Source organism: Balaenoptera borealis (assembly GCF_965194805.1).
Source record: "Balaenoptera borealis genome assembly, chromosome: 5".
Classification (NCBI taxonomy): Eukaryota; Metazoa; Chordata; class Mammalia; order Artiodactyla; family Balaenopteridae; genus Balaenoptera; species Balaenoptera borealis.
The window spans coordinates 134,175,451-134,195,663 of record NC_138862.1 but is presented as its reverse complement, the minus strand read 5'-3'; the positions used below and the strand labels follow the sequence as shown (position 1 = coordinate 134,195,663).

The 20,213-nt window shown below is 41.1% G+C and overlaps 1 protein-coding gene across 3 annotated transcripts in view; it reads right to left on the bottom strand.

Annotated features, from left to right (window-relative positions):
* CPNE4 (copine 4) overlaps positions 1 to 20,213 on the bottom strand; it is a 611,710-nt gene that overhangs the window by 163,770 nt on the left and 427,727 nt on the right. For all 3 annotated transcript variants that reach the window (XM_082392743.1, XM_082392744.1, XM_082392745.1), the window contains exons 4-5: positions 15,926 to 15,997; positions 7,475 to 7,549 (exon numbers count right to left, since the gene is read on the bottom strand). In XM_082392743.1, the coding sequence (XP_082248869.1) occupies positions 7,475 to 7,549; positions 15,926 to 15,997 (147 nt within the window). The remainder of the gene's footprint in view (positions 1 to 7,474; positions 7,550 to 15,925; positions 15,998 to 20,213) is intronic.

Below are 20,213 nucleotides of genomic sequence, written 5' to 3'. Positions count from 1 at the left end.
AAATTTCCCTTTCTCTTCTTTGTTCGCACAGCTCCCGGGTTTCAGCTTTGGATTTGGACCCGCCTCTGCTTGTAGGTCGCCTGAGGGTGTCTGTTCTTCGCTCACACAGGACGGGGTTAAAGGAGCAGCTGCTTCGGGGGCTCTGGCTCACTCAGGCCGGGGTGAGGGAAGGGTACGGATATGGGGCGAGCCTGCGGCAGCAAGAGGCCAGCGTGACATTGCAGCAGCCTGAGGAGCACCGTGCATTCTCCCGGGGAAGTTGTCCCTGGATCACGCGACCCTGGCAGTGGCGGGCTGCACAGGCTCCCAGGAGGGGTGGTGTGGATAGTGACCTGTGCTTGCATACAGGCTTCTTGGTGGCTGCAGCAGCAGCCTTAGCATTTCATGCCCATCTCTGGGGTCCGCACTTATAGCCGCAGCTCGCGCCCATCTCTGGAGCTCGTTTAGGCGGTGCTCTGAGTCCCCTCTCCTCGCGCACCAGGAAACAAAGAGGCACGAAAAAATCTCTTGCCTGTTCGGCAGCTCCAGACCTTTTCCCGGACTCCCTCCCGCCTAGCTGTGGTGCGCTAACCCCTTCAGGCTGTGTTCACGCCGCCAACCTCAGTCCTCTCCCTGCGATCCGACCAAAGCCGGAGCCTCAGCTCCCAGCCCCGTCTGCCCCGGCGGGTGAGCAGACAAGCCTCTTGGGCTGGTGAGTGCTGGTCGGCACCGCTCCTCTGTGCGGGAATCTCTCCGCTTTGCTCTCCGCCCCCTTGTTGCTGCGCTCTCCTCCGTGGCTCTGAAGTTTCTCCCTCTGCCACTTGCAGTCTCCACCTGCAAAGGGGCTTCCTAGTGTGTGGAAACGTTTCCTCCTTCACAGCTCCCTCCCACTGGTGCAGGTACCATCCCTATTCTTTTGTCTCTGTTGTTTCTTTTTTCTTTTGCCCTACCCAGGTACGTGAGGAGTTTCTTGCCTTTTGGGAGGTCTGACGTCTTCAGCCAGCGTTCAGTGGGTGTTCTGTAGGAGCAGTTCCACGTGTAGATGTATTTCTGATGTATCTGTGTTGAGGAAGGTGATCTCCGCGTCTTACTCTTCCGCCATCTTCTCCTCCTATTTTTTTTTAATGTTAGTAAGAGCTCTTTTTTTTTTAAATAAATTTATTTATTTATTTATTTTTGGCTGAGTTGGGTCTTCGTTGCTGTGTGTGGGCTTTCTCTGGTTGCAGCGAGCAGGGGCTACTCTTCATTATGGTGCACAGGCTTCTCATTGTGGTGGATTCTCTTGTTGTGGAGTACAGGCTCTAGGCACGTGGGTTTCAGTAGTTGTGGCATGCGGGCTCAGTAGTTGTGGCTCATGGGCTCTAGAGCGCAGGCTCAGGAGTTGTAGTGCAAGGGCTTATTTGGTCCACGTCATGTGGGATCTTCCTGGACCAGGGCTTGAACCTGTGTCCCCTGCATTGGCAGGTGGATTCTTAACCACTGCACCACCAGGAAAGCCTCAGGGGTGATTACTATTAAGAAGGCATCTGATTTCTGAAAATAAAATAACTCATAAGCAGCTCAAATGCATCTAAAATGTACACTCAGAGATTCATAGTTAAAAACAACAAATCTGTGTCTAATTGTGTAGTTACTTGACCTCAATCTGGAATTTTCAGTTTCCTTTGCTTGACCATCAGCATTAAGATGGCCCTTGGGACAGTTCAGTACAATGAAAATTAATGATATAGGCATTTTACTGAAGTTTTGCTATGGTAAAATGTTTTAATAACTTGGAGGCTATGTCCCTGCTCTTTTAGTCCAATATGAAAGAAATTTAGTCAAGTGAGAGGTCAGTAAGCAATCAGCTGAGGTTTGAAAGAGAAAAGGAAGCAGTGCATAACCATGACAATGATCATGAGAACAGAATATTGGAACTAGAAGAGATTGTTTGAATGATATGGGGTCATATCCCGACTCTATAGCTTCCTCTCCTTGTGACTTTGGGCAAATTCTTTGACCTCACTATGCATCATCTGTAGACTGGAAATAATAAGACCCATTTTTAAGAATATGGTGAGCTTTGGGGGAAATGTAGTTAGACACCTGACACCTGGTACATTATAGATACTCATGAATGATAATTTGCTTTCATTAATGCAGGCTGGATTAGTTTTCAGGCAGGCATACATGAACATAGTAAAATCACAGCGCAACATGGGAGAGTTAATGTTGCTATAGAACAGCGGTCGGCAAAGTATGGTGGGTGGCCCAAATTCAGCCCACTGCCTGTTCATTAGGGTTTTTTTTAAGTTTTTTTCTTTTTTTTAAATTTATTTATTTACTTTTTGGCTGCGTTGTGTCTTTGTTGCTGCATGTGGGCTTTCTCTAGTTGCAGGGAGTGGGGGTTACTCTTTATTGCAGTGCATGGGCTTCTCATTGTGGTGGCTCCTCTTGTTGCAAAGTGTGGGCCCTAGAGCATGCAGAGTTCAGTAGTTGCAGTGTGTGGGCTCAGTAGTTGTGGCTTGCAGGCTCTAGAGCACATGTTCGGTAGTTGTAGTGCATGGGCTTAGTTGCTCTGTGGCATGTGGTATCTTCCTGAACCAGGGCTTGAACCTGTGTCCCCTGCATTAGCAGGCAGATTCTTAACCACTGCTCCAGCAGGGAAGTCCCCCACTGCCTGTTTTTGTGAATAAAGTTTTATTGGAACATTGCCATGCTCATTCATTTACGTATTGTCTATGGCTGTTTTCATGCTGCAAAGGCAAATGTGCATAGTTGGGACAGAGACCATACAACATGCAAGTCTAAACTATTCACCATCTGACCTTTATAGGAAATGTTTACCAACCTCTCCTTCAGAGAGAGATTCAACTGCTTATACAGCACCCCATCAAACTAGCATCATGGCAATATTAAAAAATACAGCTTATAATGATCATGATTACAAATATGAAGAGCACCAGTGTGAGAATCAGTTCCAACACACCGTCATGAATACTTTCTCAGGAAAGGGAGGAGAAAGAACACTTTGTCAGTTTGAATGTTCCAAAGTGATTACATTCATATCTCTACTTGTTAGATTAATCACCAACTAGCTGCTAATGTAATAAATGTGACTTAGGAGTTAAAAAGCCTATCTCTCCACAAAGTGAATTGCATTAACAGTAGACAAATAAGTTATTTCTTGCAAACCTCATCTATTTTATATGCGGCTCTCATGAAGCCTACTTCTCAGATTTCAAGGACTCTGGATTTCCGTCCTGAATAGATAGCTGCTGGTTTCCTGGACAGCATTGGAAAGGGGAGTTAAAAATGACAGAAAATGACAGAAAAGGGACATTATCTGTCATTGTGGTTTGCAAAAGTACTATTATACTCCACAGTAGCAGTTCTCAAACTTTTTGGTCTCAGGACCCTTTTACACTCTTAAAAATTATTGAGGACACCAAGGAGCTTTTGTTTATGTGGATTATATCTGTCAATATTTTACCATATTATAAATTAAAACTGAGAATTTTAAAAAATATTCATTTGTTATATCATTTTAAAAGTAATAAAGATAAACCTATGACATCATAATAAAAAGTAACATCTTAATGGGATATAATTATATTTTCCAAATGTATAAAATTGTCAGGAGAATGATATTATTTTACATCTTTGTAAATCAATTTAATGACTAGATCAATAGAAAGCAGCAGGATTCTCATATCTGCTGTTGCATTCAATCTGTTGTGATACTAGGCATCATGCAGCTTCTGGAAAACCACCGTACACATGTGACAGAATGAGAGTGAAGGAAGAAAATAATGTCCTAGTATTACCATGAAAATGGTTTTGACCTCATGCATTCTTCCGAAAGGGTCTTGGGAACTGGGACCACACCTTGAGGACTGCTGCCTTGTAGCATACGTACCCTCACCTTCCTCTTCTCTGGCTCCCCACTTCCCCGAAATACACGGGAATATAACCAAGTTCTCCACAGCCCAAGACCAATCCAACTTGTATTCATTAACCCTCTGCCCTGAAGAAGATTTAGATAGTAGTTAGGCAAACTGATTGAGTCCCTCTCTGTTACTGATTATCTGTGAGTGTGTGTGTGTGTGTGTGTGTGTGTGTGTGTCCTTTGGTAAGTCATTTCACATCTCTGAACCTCGATGTTCTCATACGTAAAAGAGGGCAATTGTATTAGGCAGAGCTTTCTACCAGAGGTATGTGGATACCTGGAGGTTACCAGAGTTACTGCAAGGGCACTGGGGTTCCAGATCTCCATAACTATTGTCTGAATTGGATATAGTGTATATTCCCCACATATTCATACTGCAATTTTTCAAATGTATATAGAAATTAGTTGCTCTCATGATACTAATTAGCAAAATGGTTTAAATTGAAAGATTTGTTTATTTCAGTGGCTTTTAGTCATGGTCTATTTTCTCAATTAATATAAGATTAACTGTTAACATGCAGGTAGCTACACCCTCATTTAGTGCTAAAGGCTAGAAGGAGGTCGTCCTTGAGAACCTCTGGGAACGCTTTTACCAGCTATGACGTGAAATAATTGTCCTCTATTATTCTGATTCTATCACAAAAATACTGTGGCAGGTTGCATTTTCCACTACAATGTCCACTGTCCACACGCTTTTCTACATTATGACTCCCCAATCAAGGCATGGAGTCGCTCTCCTCCCCTCGACTCTGGGCTGCCTTATGACTCACTTGCATGACTTTGAAGCCTAGGTCAGAAAAGGTCACACAGCTTTTGCCTGCTTCTCTTGGGGTGTTCTCTTGGGAAAAGCCAGCCACAATGTAGAAAGTGTGACAAACCTAAGACCACCATGAAGGCAGTCTAGCTGACTGAGCTGGTGGAGCCCAGCCTTCCAGCCATCCCATGTGCCAGGCATGTGAGTAAAGCTCCTCCACCAGCTGAGTATAACTGAAGAATTGCCCAGTTGAAACCTGCCTGAATTTCTAACCTCAAAATTATGACATATAATAAAGTAGTTGTTAGTATAAGTTGTCCAGTTTTGAGGTGGTTTGTGATGCAGAAATAGATAACCGGGCAGCAGTGTCTTTGTGTAAGTCATCCGGCCTTGCTGAGCCTCTGTTTCCTGAAGAGGTTGTGTGAGATGATCTTCATGGTACCATCTTGCTCCTCAACTCTACAACTTTACCGTCTCTCCACTTGAGACCATTCACTCCCCAGTCCACTGGAGCAATGGTCTCTGCTTTTGTCTGAACAGGGCCTGCTCCCCTCTGGGTGACTGAGTCTGGGAAAGATACCACCATATTATGGAGGACCTGGCGTCTCCAACTCTGTGGTATTGGGGTCTCAGCAATGAGCAATTGAGGGCCCTGGACAATCAGCACAGCTGAGGGTGGGAACGGCCATCGAGAACCACGGTAAATGCTGCATGGGGCTCTTTCAGTTCTGTTAGCAAGCAAGCGCTCATTTGAATGAAGGGAAACTGCTCAAACACCTTAGAGCCAATGGACCCACTAACAAACCCCCATGGCCCCTTGCATTATAACATAAGTCAGCTAGAGGACATGACTAAGTGGAAAGAAGCCATTATAAGCCATTAAGTGAGTAACTTAAAACTGCAACACACTGACCCAATGGCTTATAATTGTCACCAGGAAAGATGCTACAAAGCAGTCTGGTGAGTTATTCTGAAACTTGAAGGTGACGGGAGAGAAAGAGCACGATGATCACAGGAAGTGAGGGATAAGAGCTTACACCCCACAGACATCAACGCACTCTACAATTCCCAGCACCTCACTCATCTAATGTCAAAAGGTAGCAGTTTGTGAAAGTGTCACACAATCTACTCAGGACAAAAAAATCCAAATATAATGCCTTCTTAAGAGCAAAGTCTTTCCTAATGTCCCCAGGCAGAATGGATTACCCTTTTCAGGATTTTCTGATTGTGTATCATCCTCTTATGGCTCTAGTATCATTATAGCACTTGTGATTTAAATTGATGTGTCACTTAGATGGTGAATTCCAGGTTGTGGGTGTAAGAGTAGTTCAAAGTGTGCCCTTTTCCCGCCAACTGATGCATAACAAGCATACAACAAAGGTTTGGTAAATGAATGATGAACGAGTGGATAAATGAACAAATAAGAGAGTGAATTAATGAATGCATAAATGGACTGAGTACTTTTTGTAGGTGAAAATGAACTATGCCAGGATATAAACTGCTGCTTAAGACTATGGGGAATTGCTTGAGTGCTTTACCTTTTTCAGCCTAATGCCTGTAAGCAATTGTTTGAAAAAGCAGTCCCACATCCCCGTATCGCCTCTTCCTTAGTTGTACGCTTGGAAAATGGAGTCCTTTGTGAATACTTTTATGGATATGATGTGCTTTTTGACTCAAGGATATGGTTGGAGGGAAATAATAAATATATGGTGAGGTTGGAGAGGAAACTTTTTTTTAAAGGGATGGTGACTGTAGAACTTTTTCTGTATACACAAGACTAATACGGCCTGTGATGGGGAGGAAGTTGTGAGATATAACAGAAAGAGTACAGATGGGAGTCAGACTGACATGGGACTGAGTCCTCAGTTTTACCACCAACTAGCAGGGTATGGTGGCCATGAGCATGTGCTTTGCAGACCTCCTACTCCAGGGAGTGTAACCTACCATGGGCCCCAGCTGCTGTGCTCGGAAATCCAGCCCTGCCCTCACTCTGAGGCCAGGCTGCCTGTGGGCTGCTCCCAGCCAGTGCTGTGTGTGTAGGGGCTATAAAGGCACTCATGGGAGACACAGGACTCTCTTGCTGGCCAATTTTGGCTCTAGGACTCCTTGATGGCTTTGTGGAACCTTCCTTAGACTACATGGCATTGCAGGAGCTGCCACTTCTCTCCTGCTCTCCTTTACTTATATTCAGACTTACTTTGTGGTCTGTCAGCTCTCCCAGATTTCCTACCAATGTTCCCTACACAGGCATTTCTTCTAATAAAATTCTTGCATTGTTAACCCTGTCTTGTTGTCTGTTTCTTGGACTATCTGGATAACACATGGAGTGACCTTAGACAATTACTTCATCTTTGAATCTGTTTCTTCATCAAGGTCTAAACAGGGTTAATAATACCTGTTACAAGGGTGCTATATGAATGATTAACTGTGATCATACTTGAAAGGCTCTTAACCACGTACCTGGCAAATATAGATGCTTAATACATGTAACTTTTCTTCCCTTTCACATCTCTTTTCCTTTGAAAAGTTCCTAGCACTGGGGTTAAATTGCATTTACTTATGCACCTGTGGCATTTGGGAAGAAATGAAGTCTTACTGTAATAAAATGGTGGTCCTGTTTTAATTATAGTCCCTCCCACTTCTCATTAACTGCTTCTCAATTTGGGGGAAGCCTAACTTTGCAGACCTCTCTGAAATCTTTGATGTGTTTAATAATGTGAGTTGAAAGGGAAAAAATAGCTGTGAGGGAGAATCTTATTAAGCTTTGTGTGCTAGTTTTATTACTACCTTCAATAAAGCTGGTGCCACTTTACCTTGTCATCCAGTTTCCGTGCGTTGAAGGCAAGTTCAACGTAGTCATCATTGCCAGATAATTCCTCAGCAATCACCTAAAGGAAAAAGGAGACATCAGGTGCAGTGGCAGTTCGACAACTAAGCCCAGGAATTCATGAACAATTTAGCTCATGTCTGATCCAAAAAATCAACAAAGACTGACATTTGGCATGGAGTTTCCCACAACCCAGTGAAGATGGCACAGCATCTCCAGGTGTACAGGGAACTCCCTAGAACAGACCACAGAAGATAACTAGATCTCATCTGTGCTGAGCATGAAAACATGAGATATGGGGTGTAAGCTAAGGGAAGAGGTTTTGGGGGAGCAATTAGGAAGAGCTTCTTCCTTCAAAGGTCACACAGCACTGAATGGCACGTCTATAAATAATTATATACATTTTCTTCTTTGGGAACTGACAAAAAAGGAGGAGCAGGCAGCAATATTTCTTCACTGTTTTGAATTACACCAACAAGGGATAGGGAATAAACTGGTCTCTACATCCCTTCCAGACCAATGGTTAAAAGGTCATCAAATAAATGTTTTAATTCCAATGTTTCAAAAAAGACTGTCCCTGGGCTTTGAGAGAGAGCGAGAGAGAGAGAGAGAGACAGAGAGAGAATAAGGAAATAAACCCTTAAATCCCAAGAAGACAGAATTCCTGACAAAGACTTTGACATAAGTGAAGAGATAATAACCTAACACCCTTTTTCATAAAAGATCACTTCCCAATATTGAATAGTGACTCTCAAAACTTTGAAACAGAAACTGGTGGAAAAAGAAGCAAGGAGACCGGCCTGAGGAGCAGGGGTGGGAGCTTCGAGACTAAGGCAGCGTGAAAGCCGTGTGGAGGACAGGCTCTTGGTGCTCCAGCCAGGCGTCAGGGCTGGGCCACTGAGGTGGGAGAGCCAAGTTCAGGACACTGGTCCACAAGAGACCTCCCAGCTCCACGAAATATCAAACGGTGAAAATCTCCCAGAGATCTCCATCTCAATGCCAAGACCAGCTCCACTCAATGACCAGCAAACTACAGTGCAGGACACCCTATGCCAAACAACTAGCAAGACAGGAACACAACCCCATCCATTAGCACAGACGCTGCCTAAAATCATAATAAGGCCACAGACACCCCAAACACCCTACCACACGTGAACTTGCCCACCAGAAAGACAAGATCCAGCCTCATCCAGCAGAACACAGGCACTAGTCCCCTCCACCAGGAAGCCTACACAACCCAAAGAACCAAACTTAGCCACTGGGTACAGACACCAAAAACAACGGAAACTACGAACATGCAGCCTGCAAATAGGAGACCCACAAAACAGTAAGTTAAGAAAAATGAGAAGACAGAGAAACAAACAGCAGATGAAGGAGCAAGGCAAAAACCCACCAGACCTAACAAATGAAGAGGAAATAGGCAGTCTACCTGAAGAAAAATACAGAATAATGATAGTAAAGATGATCCAAAATCTTGAAAATAGAATGGAGAAAATAAAAGAAATGTTTAACAAGGACCTAGAAGAACTAAAGAGCAAACAAACAGTGATGAACAACACAGTAAATGAAATTAAAATTCTCTAGAAGGGATCAATAAAAGAATAACTGAGGCAGAAGAACGGAAAACTGACCTGGAAGATAGAATAGTGGAAATAACTACTGCAGAACAGAATAAAGAAAAAAGAATGAAAAGAATTGAGGACAGTCTCACAGACCACTGGGACAACATTAAATGCACCAACATTCGAATTATAGGGGTCACAGAAGAAGAAGAGAAAAACAAAGGGACTGAGAAAATATTTGAAGAGATTATAGTTGAAAACTTCCTTAATATGGGAAAGGAAATAGTTAATCAAGTCCTAGAAGCACAGAGAGTCCCATACAGGATAAATCCAAGGAGAAACACACGAACACACATATTAATCAAACTATCAAAAATTAAATACAAAGAACAAATATTAAAAGCAGCAAGGGAAAAACAAGTAACACATAAGGGAATCCCCATAAGGTTAACAGCTGATCTTTCAGCAGCAACTCTGCAAGCCAGAAGGGAGTGGCAGGACATATTTAAAGTGATGAAAGGGAAAAAACTACAACCAAGATTACTCTACCCAGCAAGGATCTCATTCAGATTCAATGGAGAAATTAAAAGATTTACAGACAAGCAAAAGCTAAGAGAATTTAGCACCACCAAACTAGCTTTACAACAAACGCTAAAGGAACTTCTCTAGGCAGGAAACACAAGCGAAGGAAAAGACCTATAATTACCTTAAATATAAATGGATTAAATGCTCCAACCAAAAGAGATAGACTGCCTGAATGGATACAAAAAGAAGGCCCTTATATATGCTGTCTACAAGAGACCCACTTCAGACCTAGGGACACATACAGACTGAAAGTGAGGGGATGGAAAAAGATATTCCATGCAAATGGAAATCAAAAGAAAGCTGGAGTAGCAATTCTCATATGAGAAAAATAGACGTTAAAACAGAGACTATTACAAGAGACAAAGAAGGACACTACAGAATGATCAAGGGATCATACAAGAAGAAGATATAACAATTGTAAATATTTATGCACCCAACATGGGAACACCTCAATACATAAGGCAAATACTAACAGCCATAAAAGGGGAAATCGACAGTAACACAATCATATTAGGGGACTTTAACACCCCACTTTCACCAATGGACAGATCATCCAAAATGAAAAGAAATAAGGAAACACAAGCTTTAAATGATACATTAAAGAAGATGGACTTAACTGATATTTAAAGGACATTCCACCCAAAAACAACAGAATACACATTTTTCTCAAGTTCTCATGGAACATTCTCCAGGATAGATCATATCTTGGGTAACAAATCAAGCCTTGGTAAATTTAAGAAAATTGAAATCATATCAAGTATCTTTTCCGACCACAACGCTATGAGAATAGATATCAATTACAGGAAAAAATCTGTAAGAAATACAAACACATGGAGGCTAAACAACACACTACTTAATAACAAAGAGATCACTGAAGAAATCAAAGAGGAAATCAAAAAATACCTAGAAACAAATGACAAGGAAAACACAATGACCCAAAACCTATGGGATACAGCAAGCAGTTCTAAGAGGGAAGTTTACAGCAATACAATCCTACTTTAAGAAACAAGAAACATCTCAAATAAACAACCTAACCTTACAGCTAAAGCAATTAGGAGAGAAGAACAAAAAATCCCCAGGGTAAAGAAATCATAAAGATCAGACCAGAAATAAATGAAAAAGCAATGAAGGGAATGATAGCAAAGATCAATAAAACTAAAAGCTGGTTCTTTGAGAAGGTAAAAAAATTGATAAACCACTAGCCAGACTTATCAAGAAAAAAAGGGAGAAGACTCAAATCAATAGAATTAGAAATGAAAAAGGAGAAGTAACAACTGACACTGCAGAAATACAAAGGATCATGAGAGATTACTACAAGCAACTATATGCCAATAAAATGGACAACCTGGAAGAAATGGACAAATTCTTAGAAATGCACAATCTGCTGAGACTGAACCAGGAAGAAATAGAAAATATGAACAGACCAGTCACAAGCACTGAAATTGAAACTGTGATTAAAAATCTTCCAACAAACAAAAGCCCAGGACCAGATGGCTTCACAGGTGAATTCTATCAAACATTTAGAGAAGAACTATCATCTATCCTTCTCAAACTCTTCCAAAATATTGCAGAGGGAGGAACACTCCCCCACTCATTTTACGTGGCCACCATCACCCTGATACCAAAACCAGATAAAGATGTCACAAAGAATGAAAACTACAGGCCAATATCACTGATGAACATACATGAAAAATCCTCCACAAAATACTAGCAAACAGAATCCAACAACACATTAAAAAGATCATACACTATGATCAAGTGGGGTTTATCCCAGGAATGCAAGGATTCTTCAATATATGCAAATCAATCAACATGATACACCGTATTAACAAATTGAAGGAGAAAAACCATATGATTATCTCAATAGATGCAGAGAAAGCTTTTGACAAAATTCAACACCCATTTATGATAAAAACCCTGCAGAAAGTAGGCATAGAGGGAACTTTCCTCAACATAATAAAGGCCATATATTACAAACCCACAGCCAATATCGTTCTCAATGGTGAAAAACTGAAACCATTTCCACTAAGATCAGGAACAAGACAAGGTTGCCCACTCTCACTAATATTATTCAACATAGTTTTCAAAGTTTTAGCCACAGCAATCAGAGAAGAAAAAGAAATAAAAGGAATCCAAATTGGAAAAGAAGAAGTAAAGCTGTCACTGTTTGCAGATGACATGATGCTATACATAGAGAATCCTAAAGATGCTACCAGAAAACTACTAGAGCTAATCAATGAATTTGGTAAAGTAGCAGGATACAAAATTGATGCACAGAAATCTCCTGCATTCCTATACACTAATGATGAAAAATCTGAAAGTGAAATTAAGAAAACATTTCCATTTACCATTGCAACAAAAAAGAATAAAATATCGAGGAATAAACCTACCTAAGGAGACAAAAGACCTGTATGCAGAAAATTATAAGACACTGATGAAAGAAATTAAAGATGATACAAATAGATGGAGAGATATACCATGTTCTTGGATTGGAAGAATCAACATTGTGAAAATGACTCTATTACACAAGGCAATCTACAGATTCAGTGCAATCCCTATCAAACTACCACTGGCATTTTTCACAGAACTAGAACAAAAAATGTCAAATTTGTATGGAAACACAAAAGACCCTGAATAGCCAGAGCAATCTTGAGAAAGAAAAACGGAGCTGGAGGAATCATGCTCCCTGACTTCAGACTATACTACAAAGCTACAGTAATCAAGACAGTATGGTACTGGCACAAAAACAGAAATATATATCAATGGAACAGGATAGAAAGCCCAGAGGTAAACCCACGCACATATGGTCACCTTATCTTTGATAAAGGAGGCCAGAATATACAGTGAAGAAAAGACAGCCTCTTCAATAAGTGGTGCTGAGAAAACTGGACAGCTACATGTAAAAGAATGAATGTAGAACACTCCCTAACACCATACACAAAAATAAACTCAAAATGGATTAAAGAGTTAAATGTAAGGTCAGACACTATAAAACTCTTAGGAAAACATAGGCAGAACACTCTATGACATAAATCACAGCAAGATCCTTTTTGACCCAGCTCCTAGAGAAATGGAAATAAGAACACAAATAAACAAATGGGACCTAATGAAACTTAAAAGCTTTTGCACAGCAAAGGAAACCATAAACAAGACCAAAAGACAACCCTCAGAATGGGAGAAAATATTTGCAAATGAATCAATGGACAACGGATTAATCTCCAAGATTTACAAGCAGCTCATGCAGCTCAATAACAAAAAAACAAACAACACAATACAAAAATGGGCAGAAGACCTAAATAGACATTTCTCCAAAGAAGATATACAGATTGCCAACAGACACATGAAAGAATGCTCAACATCATTAATCATTAGAGAAATGCAAATGAAAACTATAATGAGATATTATCTCACACCGGTCAGAATGGCCATCATCAAAAAATCTACAAACAATAAATGCTGGAGAGGATGTGGAGAGAAGGGAACCCTGTTGCACTGTTAGTGGGAATGTAAATTGATACAGCCACTGTGGAGAACATTATGGAGGTTCCTTAAAAAACTAAAAATAGAACTACCATATGACCCAGCAATCCCACTACTGGGCATATACCCTGAGAAAACCATAATTCAAAAAGAGTCATGTACCAAAATGTTCATTGCAGTTCTATTTACAATAGCCAGGACATGGAAGCAACCTAAGTGTCCATCAACAGATGAATGGATAAAGAAGATGTGGCACATATATAGAATGGAATATTACTCATACATTAAAAGGAATGAAACTGAGTTATTTGTAGTGAGGTGGATGGACCTAGAGACTGTCATACAGAGTGAAGTAAGTCAGAAAGAGAAAAGCAAATACTGTATGCTAACACATATATATGGAATCTAAAAAAAAAAAAGAAAAAAATGGTCAGAAGAAACTAGGGGCAAGACTTTAATAGAGATGCAGACCTACTAGAGGATGGACTTGAGGATACGGGGAGCAGGAGTGGTAAGCTGGGATGGAGTTGGAGAGTGGCATGGACATATGTACACCACCAAGCGTAAGATGGATGGCTGGTGGGAAGCAGCTGCATAGCACAGGGAGATCAGCTCGGTGCTTTGTGACTACCTAGAGGAGTGGGATAGGGAGGGTGGGAGGGACAGAGATGCAAGAGGGAGTAGATATGGGGACGTATGTGTATGTATAGCTGATTCACTTTGTTATAGAGCGGAAACTGGCACACCATCGTAAAGGAGTTGTACTCCAATAAAGATGTTAAAAAAAAAAAAAGTCGGGAGAAAAACAATAATAACAACAACAAAAATATAGGGACCAATGTAGCTGCATATAGGTTAAACCACTTCTAAATCAAGTTAGGACTTCACCATGCATTCAGAGGCCATAACGTGTGGACACCCTTATCAAATTTGTTATGTGGAGATACTGAGCTTTAATTCAATTTTATCTCCATTCTATCTGAGCTCAACTTTTCCATTATGAGTTGGGTTCATCTGTTCTGAGTACACATTGGTAGCCTCTGGAAATTTTTATTTTACACATAATATTAAAGCTAAAAGAGTTGTCTAAAGAGGGAATGATCCCTCCAAACGTGTGAGCACCTGAAGAGTAGGGAACATGGGTCCAGATACATAGTGAAAACTGAAGAACTGCTTGATAAACCAGAAATCATCATATTTAGATTTTTCATTCAATTATCTTTTGTCCCGTATCATCTTAATGCCTCTTACACTCCACTTGAGCCTCTTACACTCCACTTTAACTATTTTTTGGTTACAGACACCTTTGGAAAGATGATGAAAGTTATGACCTCCATTTGCAAAGCCTAGAAAATTTTGCACATATTTTCAAGTGTTTTCCAGATGCTATGGAAGCCATTGTTCTGATCCAAGGACACAGGATTAAGAGGAGTATTTAAATATTTAAAATTAGGAAGGAGATTACGTTTTTCTGGGCTGTGTAGAGAAAGGAAATTCCCAAGATGTCTTAGAGAAAAGTGACAAGATGAGCTTTTGTTCACCTGGGAAAGAACCGTGGCAGATCTCACACCTGGGTTCACCATCCCAAGTCTTATCTAGGATTGTGGGCTTTGGCAGTAAGCCCGTGGGTCCACGGATTTTTAGAGTACAAATGGCGTCTTTAAAGACCGTTTGAACCATTTGTTCATGATTGAACGTGGCAGTCAAGAATAAGCTCTGACATGACCTTGTCATTTTAATATTTAATATTCAAGCCAACAAACTCAGCTAAGCACTTGTGAGAATGGTCCTAACTTTCACCAGTGGAAATAAAATATTTTTGAATTTTTCCTTTAAAAAATGGCTTAAAATTTTTTAAATGAATCAGTCACTTTCAAGTTAAAAAGGAATGTTGAGAGGAACTTAGGAGGTTTTCCTCCCGAGACAATCTGCCTTGCAATCAATTCAGATTCTCCTGGTACTTTTTTCTACCTATTATTATTATTTTTTGTCCACACAGCTAAATGGTTAGACTATCTTTCTCAAGGGCGTTAATACAAGATGCCAAAGTTTCAAATACTGGAGTTCTACTTGAACATTTAATATTTTATTTAGAAATACTTCCAGTATTGCCTTATAGAACATTCTGCAATGACAGAAATGTTCTGTAATATGCACCGTTCAATATAGCAGCAGCCAGCCGCTTGGAACTACTGAGCACTTGATACGTGGATAGCGGAAGGAATGACTATTTGCTTTTATTTAATTTTAAATAATTTTAAGCTCAAATAATCACATGGCTGCCAAATAGAACAGTACGGTTCCAGACTATTATATTAAAGAGGAGAGTTAGATGCTGGGCTCTCTCGTCCTTAGGCAACAGACCAAACCTTGGACTAAATGCTATTAGAGCATTTTTTTTTTCTCAAGAAACTGATAAACAGGGACAGGTAGCTTTTTTTCACTGGGGGGGGGGGGCGCGCGGGGGGGGGGTGATAGGTAGCTCTGATGATTTGAAAACTCCAGACAATTCTGTATTCTTACTGTGCTCAATAACTCCATCTTTGTCCCCTGCTAAAACCTACATTTAATTACAGAAGTGCTTAGTTGAAGTGAACGGCCTTACTTTCAAATCCTTTTTCCTACAATGGAAAGGTCAAAATTGTATTTTCAGGAAGGATAAAGATGGAAAAAAGAAAGGGCAACTGGGACAGTTGAGCAGTTGTGGGTTCAATTCCCAACATCCAGAGGGTCAGCTTCCCACGTGGCTGGGTCGGACCAGCCAGCTCCATCTGGGCTCCTGGGCAGGTGGCTGCTTAGGGAGGGCTCACCGTGATGGAGGATTTCCCTGCCGTGTTCCCGTGCTTCAGCAAGGATTTGGACAGCTTTCTCTGGGAAACAATCTGTACAAAAGGAAACACAAGGTGGAGATACTAGTCATATACTTGCAGATATACTCTTTAGTATTTCCCTTACAAAATTTTGCACTTACAACTCTCCTTGAAATTATGACATCAATGTTCATTTATTTTCCAATGTTCTTCCACAAACCTCTCCTAAATACATGTCATTCCCTTCTTTCCTCTTATGGCTTGTGCTGTAAGTGTGAGTGTGTAAAGGATTACAGATAATTCAGTAATAATGGAGGTGGCTTAATCGTTGTTGAGACATTTATATTAAAAGTAGACAAAACATGTTGGATATGTACATTAGCATAAAGGAGATGAAGTTTCAGAATGATCTCAAATTAACACTAAAACCTCTGTGCCGAGTGGAGGATGGGGTGAAGGGAGGAAAGAAACTCAAGGTCTAAATATACACCTCCTGTATAGATAAGCTCTAGGGTTCTATTTTTAATATATTCAATAGGAAGCAATAAAGTAAGTCATGAGGAGACTGATGCTCAGACAAGGCAAAAGGAGTAACTGAGGTCCTCTCCACTGGGAGCTATTCTCAGCAGAACCTGCCCCATCCCCTCTTGTTTTCTTTTCTGAAAGGGAAAGGTGGCAAGGCAGTGTGGCCCTGATGGGCCTGAACCCCAGGATTCCCCAGGATTCCCAGAGGAGACAAGGCTTAAAAGCCTCGAGTGAAAGCCATGCTCTGCTCTCGGCAGAGGGAGAGCATAGTCCCCTGCTGTGGGCGGCAGCTTCTATCTGGATGGCCCCAGTGATCCCCACTTCCTGGTGTTCTTGCCATTGTGTAATTCCCTCCCCTTGAGTGTTGGGTGGATCCAGTGATTTGCTTCCAATGAACAGAATACTACAAAAGTGATGGGATATCACTTCAGGGATTAGGTTCCAAAATCACTGACTTCCTTCTTGCTCATCATCTCTCATTCTCTCTCTTAGAGCCTTTGCTCTGGGGAAAGCAGGCTGCTAGGTTGTGAACAGCCCTGTAGGAGCAGCCCACATGGCCAGGAATTGATGTCCCCACTCAACAGCCAGTGAGAACCAGAGGCCAGCCAGCAGCCACACAACAGCCTGGTCCTCCCACAAGGTGAGCCTTGAGATAACTGCACCTCGACAGCAACCTTGTGAGAGACCCTGGTCCAGAGGACCCAGCCATGCTTCCCCAACTCCTGACACACAGAAGTTGTGAGACAATAAGTGTTTGTTTTCAAGCTTTCAACTTTTGCAGTAATTTTTAATGCAGCGATCGGTAAAAGTACACGTAAGAAGGGGAAGGAGATCACTGTGAAAAGTGGGGACATAAACCCATTCTCTGAAATCCTTATATATTTTGTCTCTGTGTTAGAGCAATAAAAATATTAGGAGTGTGTTAATATCAAATACAAAAAGTTCAGAGACCTTCCTTAGGCCAAGCAGATTTAAAGATCCTAATGTTCAGTCTGCAGTCATCTGAAGAAGGAGTGTTTCTATAAAGAATCATCAGGTGATGATGATGATGTTGATGATATCAATGAGAGCAATGGGAACTCCCATGTAAGTATACAGATTATGTGGGAGATGCCTTATTCATTCCAAAAATCATTATCTAGTCCCCAAAATACGACAAACTTGGTGCTAGGCACTAAGAATAGAGTGGTAAGCAAAGTCAGATGCAATAGCTGACCTCATGGAGCTTACATTTTAGTGGGGGAGATAGTAATAAACCAAATGGTCAAACAAATATAACTCATCACAAAGGAGAGATGCACTGGCCATGGTGGAGATGATGAATGGGGTGAATGAGAGTGGACCACTTATGAATCTCTGGCAGCAGTACAGGTGAGAGGTAATAGTGGCTATGGAGATGGAGAGAAAAGACCGGATTTATAAGATAGTTAGGTGTAAAATAGTCAGAATTTGGAAATGGATTGAATACGGAAAGAGTGGGAGGCATCCTAAATGTATCACTGGATCAGAGAGTTATGCCCTTCAGTGAGTTAAGAGTCACAAGAAGGGGACATTAAATTGGAAGGCAAAGAACAAAGTTTGGGGCAGAAAACAGACTGGAGTAGGTTGAAGAGGAGAGAAAGAGGAAGAAAATGGACAAGAAGAAAATTCTTTCAATAAGTTTGGCTATATAGTGGGGAAGAGAGAATAGACCCTGAGGGGAAGGAGAAATTCAGTAAGGTTTTTGTCTTAGTGGTCATTTTGCTGCTAACTTTACAGCCCCACAAATTTGGTATTATTAATTTCCTTTTATAGCAGAGCAAAGTTGGACACAGAGAGTTTAAGTAACTTTCCTAAGGCCATAGAGCTAGGAGGGAGTGTGGCTGGGATTTGAACATAGGTCTGACTCCAGAAACTGATCTCCAGTTACATTATGACTGGTAAGCGAACTCCTGAAACAGGTTCAGAAAATGTTCACAGCTGGATTTGTACTACATGTGTTTGCTTTTAAGCCCTAGATCTCATGTTAGTGCTTAAACCTCAATGTGTAAGCATGGAGAAGATGGTAAAGAAATAATCAAGTTAAACCTTAAGAATGAAGTAATCTGGAGACACTGGCTTTGGTTAAGTGCAGTGTAGCATAATGATTAAGAACATAGGTTTTTTATTTATAGTTGACTATCAATAAAATGACATGAAAAAATTCAGGTGATAAAGGAATTGGCTTTCCTTTCCATAGTTAATTCTCAATCCAAACTCACCTTTCCCACCCTACTCATTAAGAATGTTCCAGTGCTTTTAGTACGATCGGCAAAATCATTATTTCCCCCACCCCAATTCTCAGATTGTCACTTGTTCTAGAAAAGCTACCATTTCCTAGAATAATGTAGACATTATTTTTTAAGTTGAGATAAACCAAAACACAGAGGAAACACAGAAGACAAACAGCAAAAGGACATTAGAAGACTTTGTGGTTTCTCTCTAGGGGTTTTTCAGTGGAGAGTGGAAGGGAAGACACATGAATAGATGACAAAACAAGGGTCACTGATAAGCAGTAGCCAGGTCAGTATCTCTCTAAAGAAAGGTAACAGATTTATTTGGGAACATTATACCCTGTTCCCAAATAAATCTGGTCTCAGAAATACTTTGGTCCACTGTCACTGCGTTTCATCCACATTGGTTACCTACCCCAATAACTCCAAGTGACCCCAACAACTTTGTCAGCCCTGAGATGATCCATGCATTGGGTTACCAGGTATTGGTAGACTGTCTTTACAGACTGTGTCTTCCAAGATCCACATTCTCTTTCTTCAAGGAAGACCAAGGATGGTACCAGGTCTCTCTTCTCACTCTTCTTTAGAAATGCCAACATTTCCATTTGTAGGGTCTGAAGAGAATGCTACCACATACCACCTCCTGCCTTTTACAAATGCTAGGAAGACAAGCAATTTCCCAGGAAATATTCCTTCTTAAGAAATGGTCATATGGGTAAACAAGTGGCTAATCAAGCAGGCATTCAAACAAACATTCTACAGCCCCAGGCCTCCAACTCAGCTCCAAAGAATGAGTAATAACTAAGGTTTCAAACCTTTCATTGTAATAATGATTGACAGTGAGTTGCCATTGGCATTGCCATTCTTAGAACTTCGGGCAAAAATAGTAGGATACCCAGCTGAAGCAGCGATCTATAGAGAAAAGTCTATTTGTTGCCAATTCCCTTCTCACGCAGGCTTTGTTGCAGCTGAAGCAACTGCATCATACTCAAAAACAGCCTTAGGTCTTGTCAGAGGATGAGGGGTTTAGAGTGACAAGGACTTACACTTGTCCCAGCTGATACTGAGGCCAACAAATAGGCAGCATTTAGCACTGGGCTAAAGGGGATGCACTTGTCAGAAGTCCTCTAATTTGATTCTTCTCACCCTATAGTGGGGTCACAGTTGCAATCCTTAGACTTCAACAGAAGGATGAAATATAGGGGGAGGAAACACTCTTATTAGCAAAGTTGAATCAGAGGGACATTAGCACCATCAAGTCCCTGATCTGCATTCACACATGGATCTGGGGAGGAAGTGCTTCTCTCCCTGTGAAGTGGGTGGTATTCTAACAGCAGGGATCCTCATTTTCAGGGAAGTCCACTGTTTCATTTAGATAAATGGGAACAAAACCAGGAGAATAAAAAACATTTTGGTCAATATTTCAACAAGTGTATGTTCATCTGGATTTGCTTACAAAGACTTTCAAAGCAGTCATTTTGGGGACTAGACAGTCGTCTTTCATGAGATCT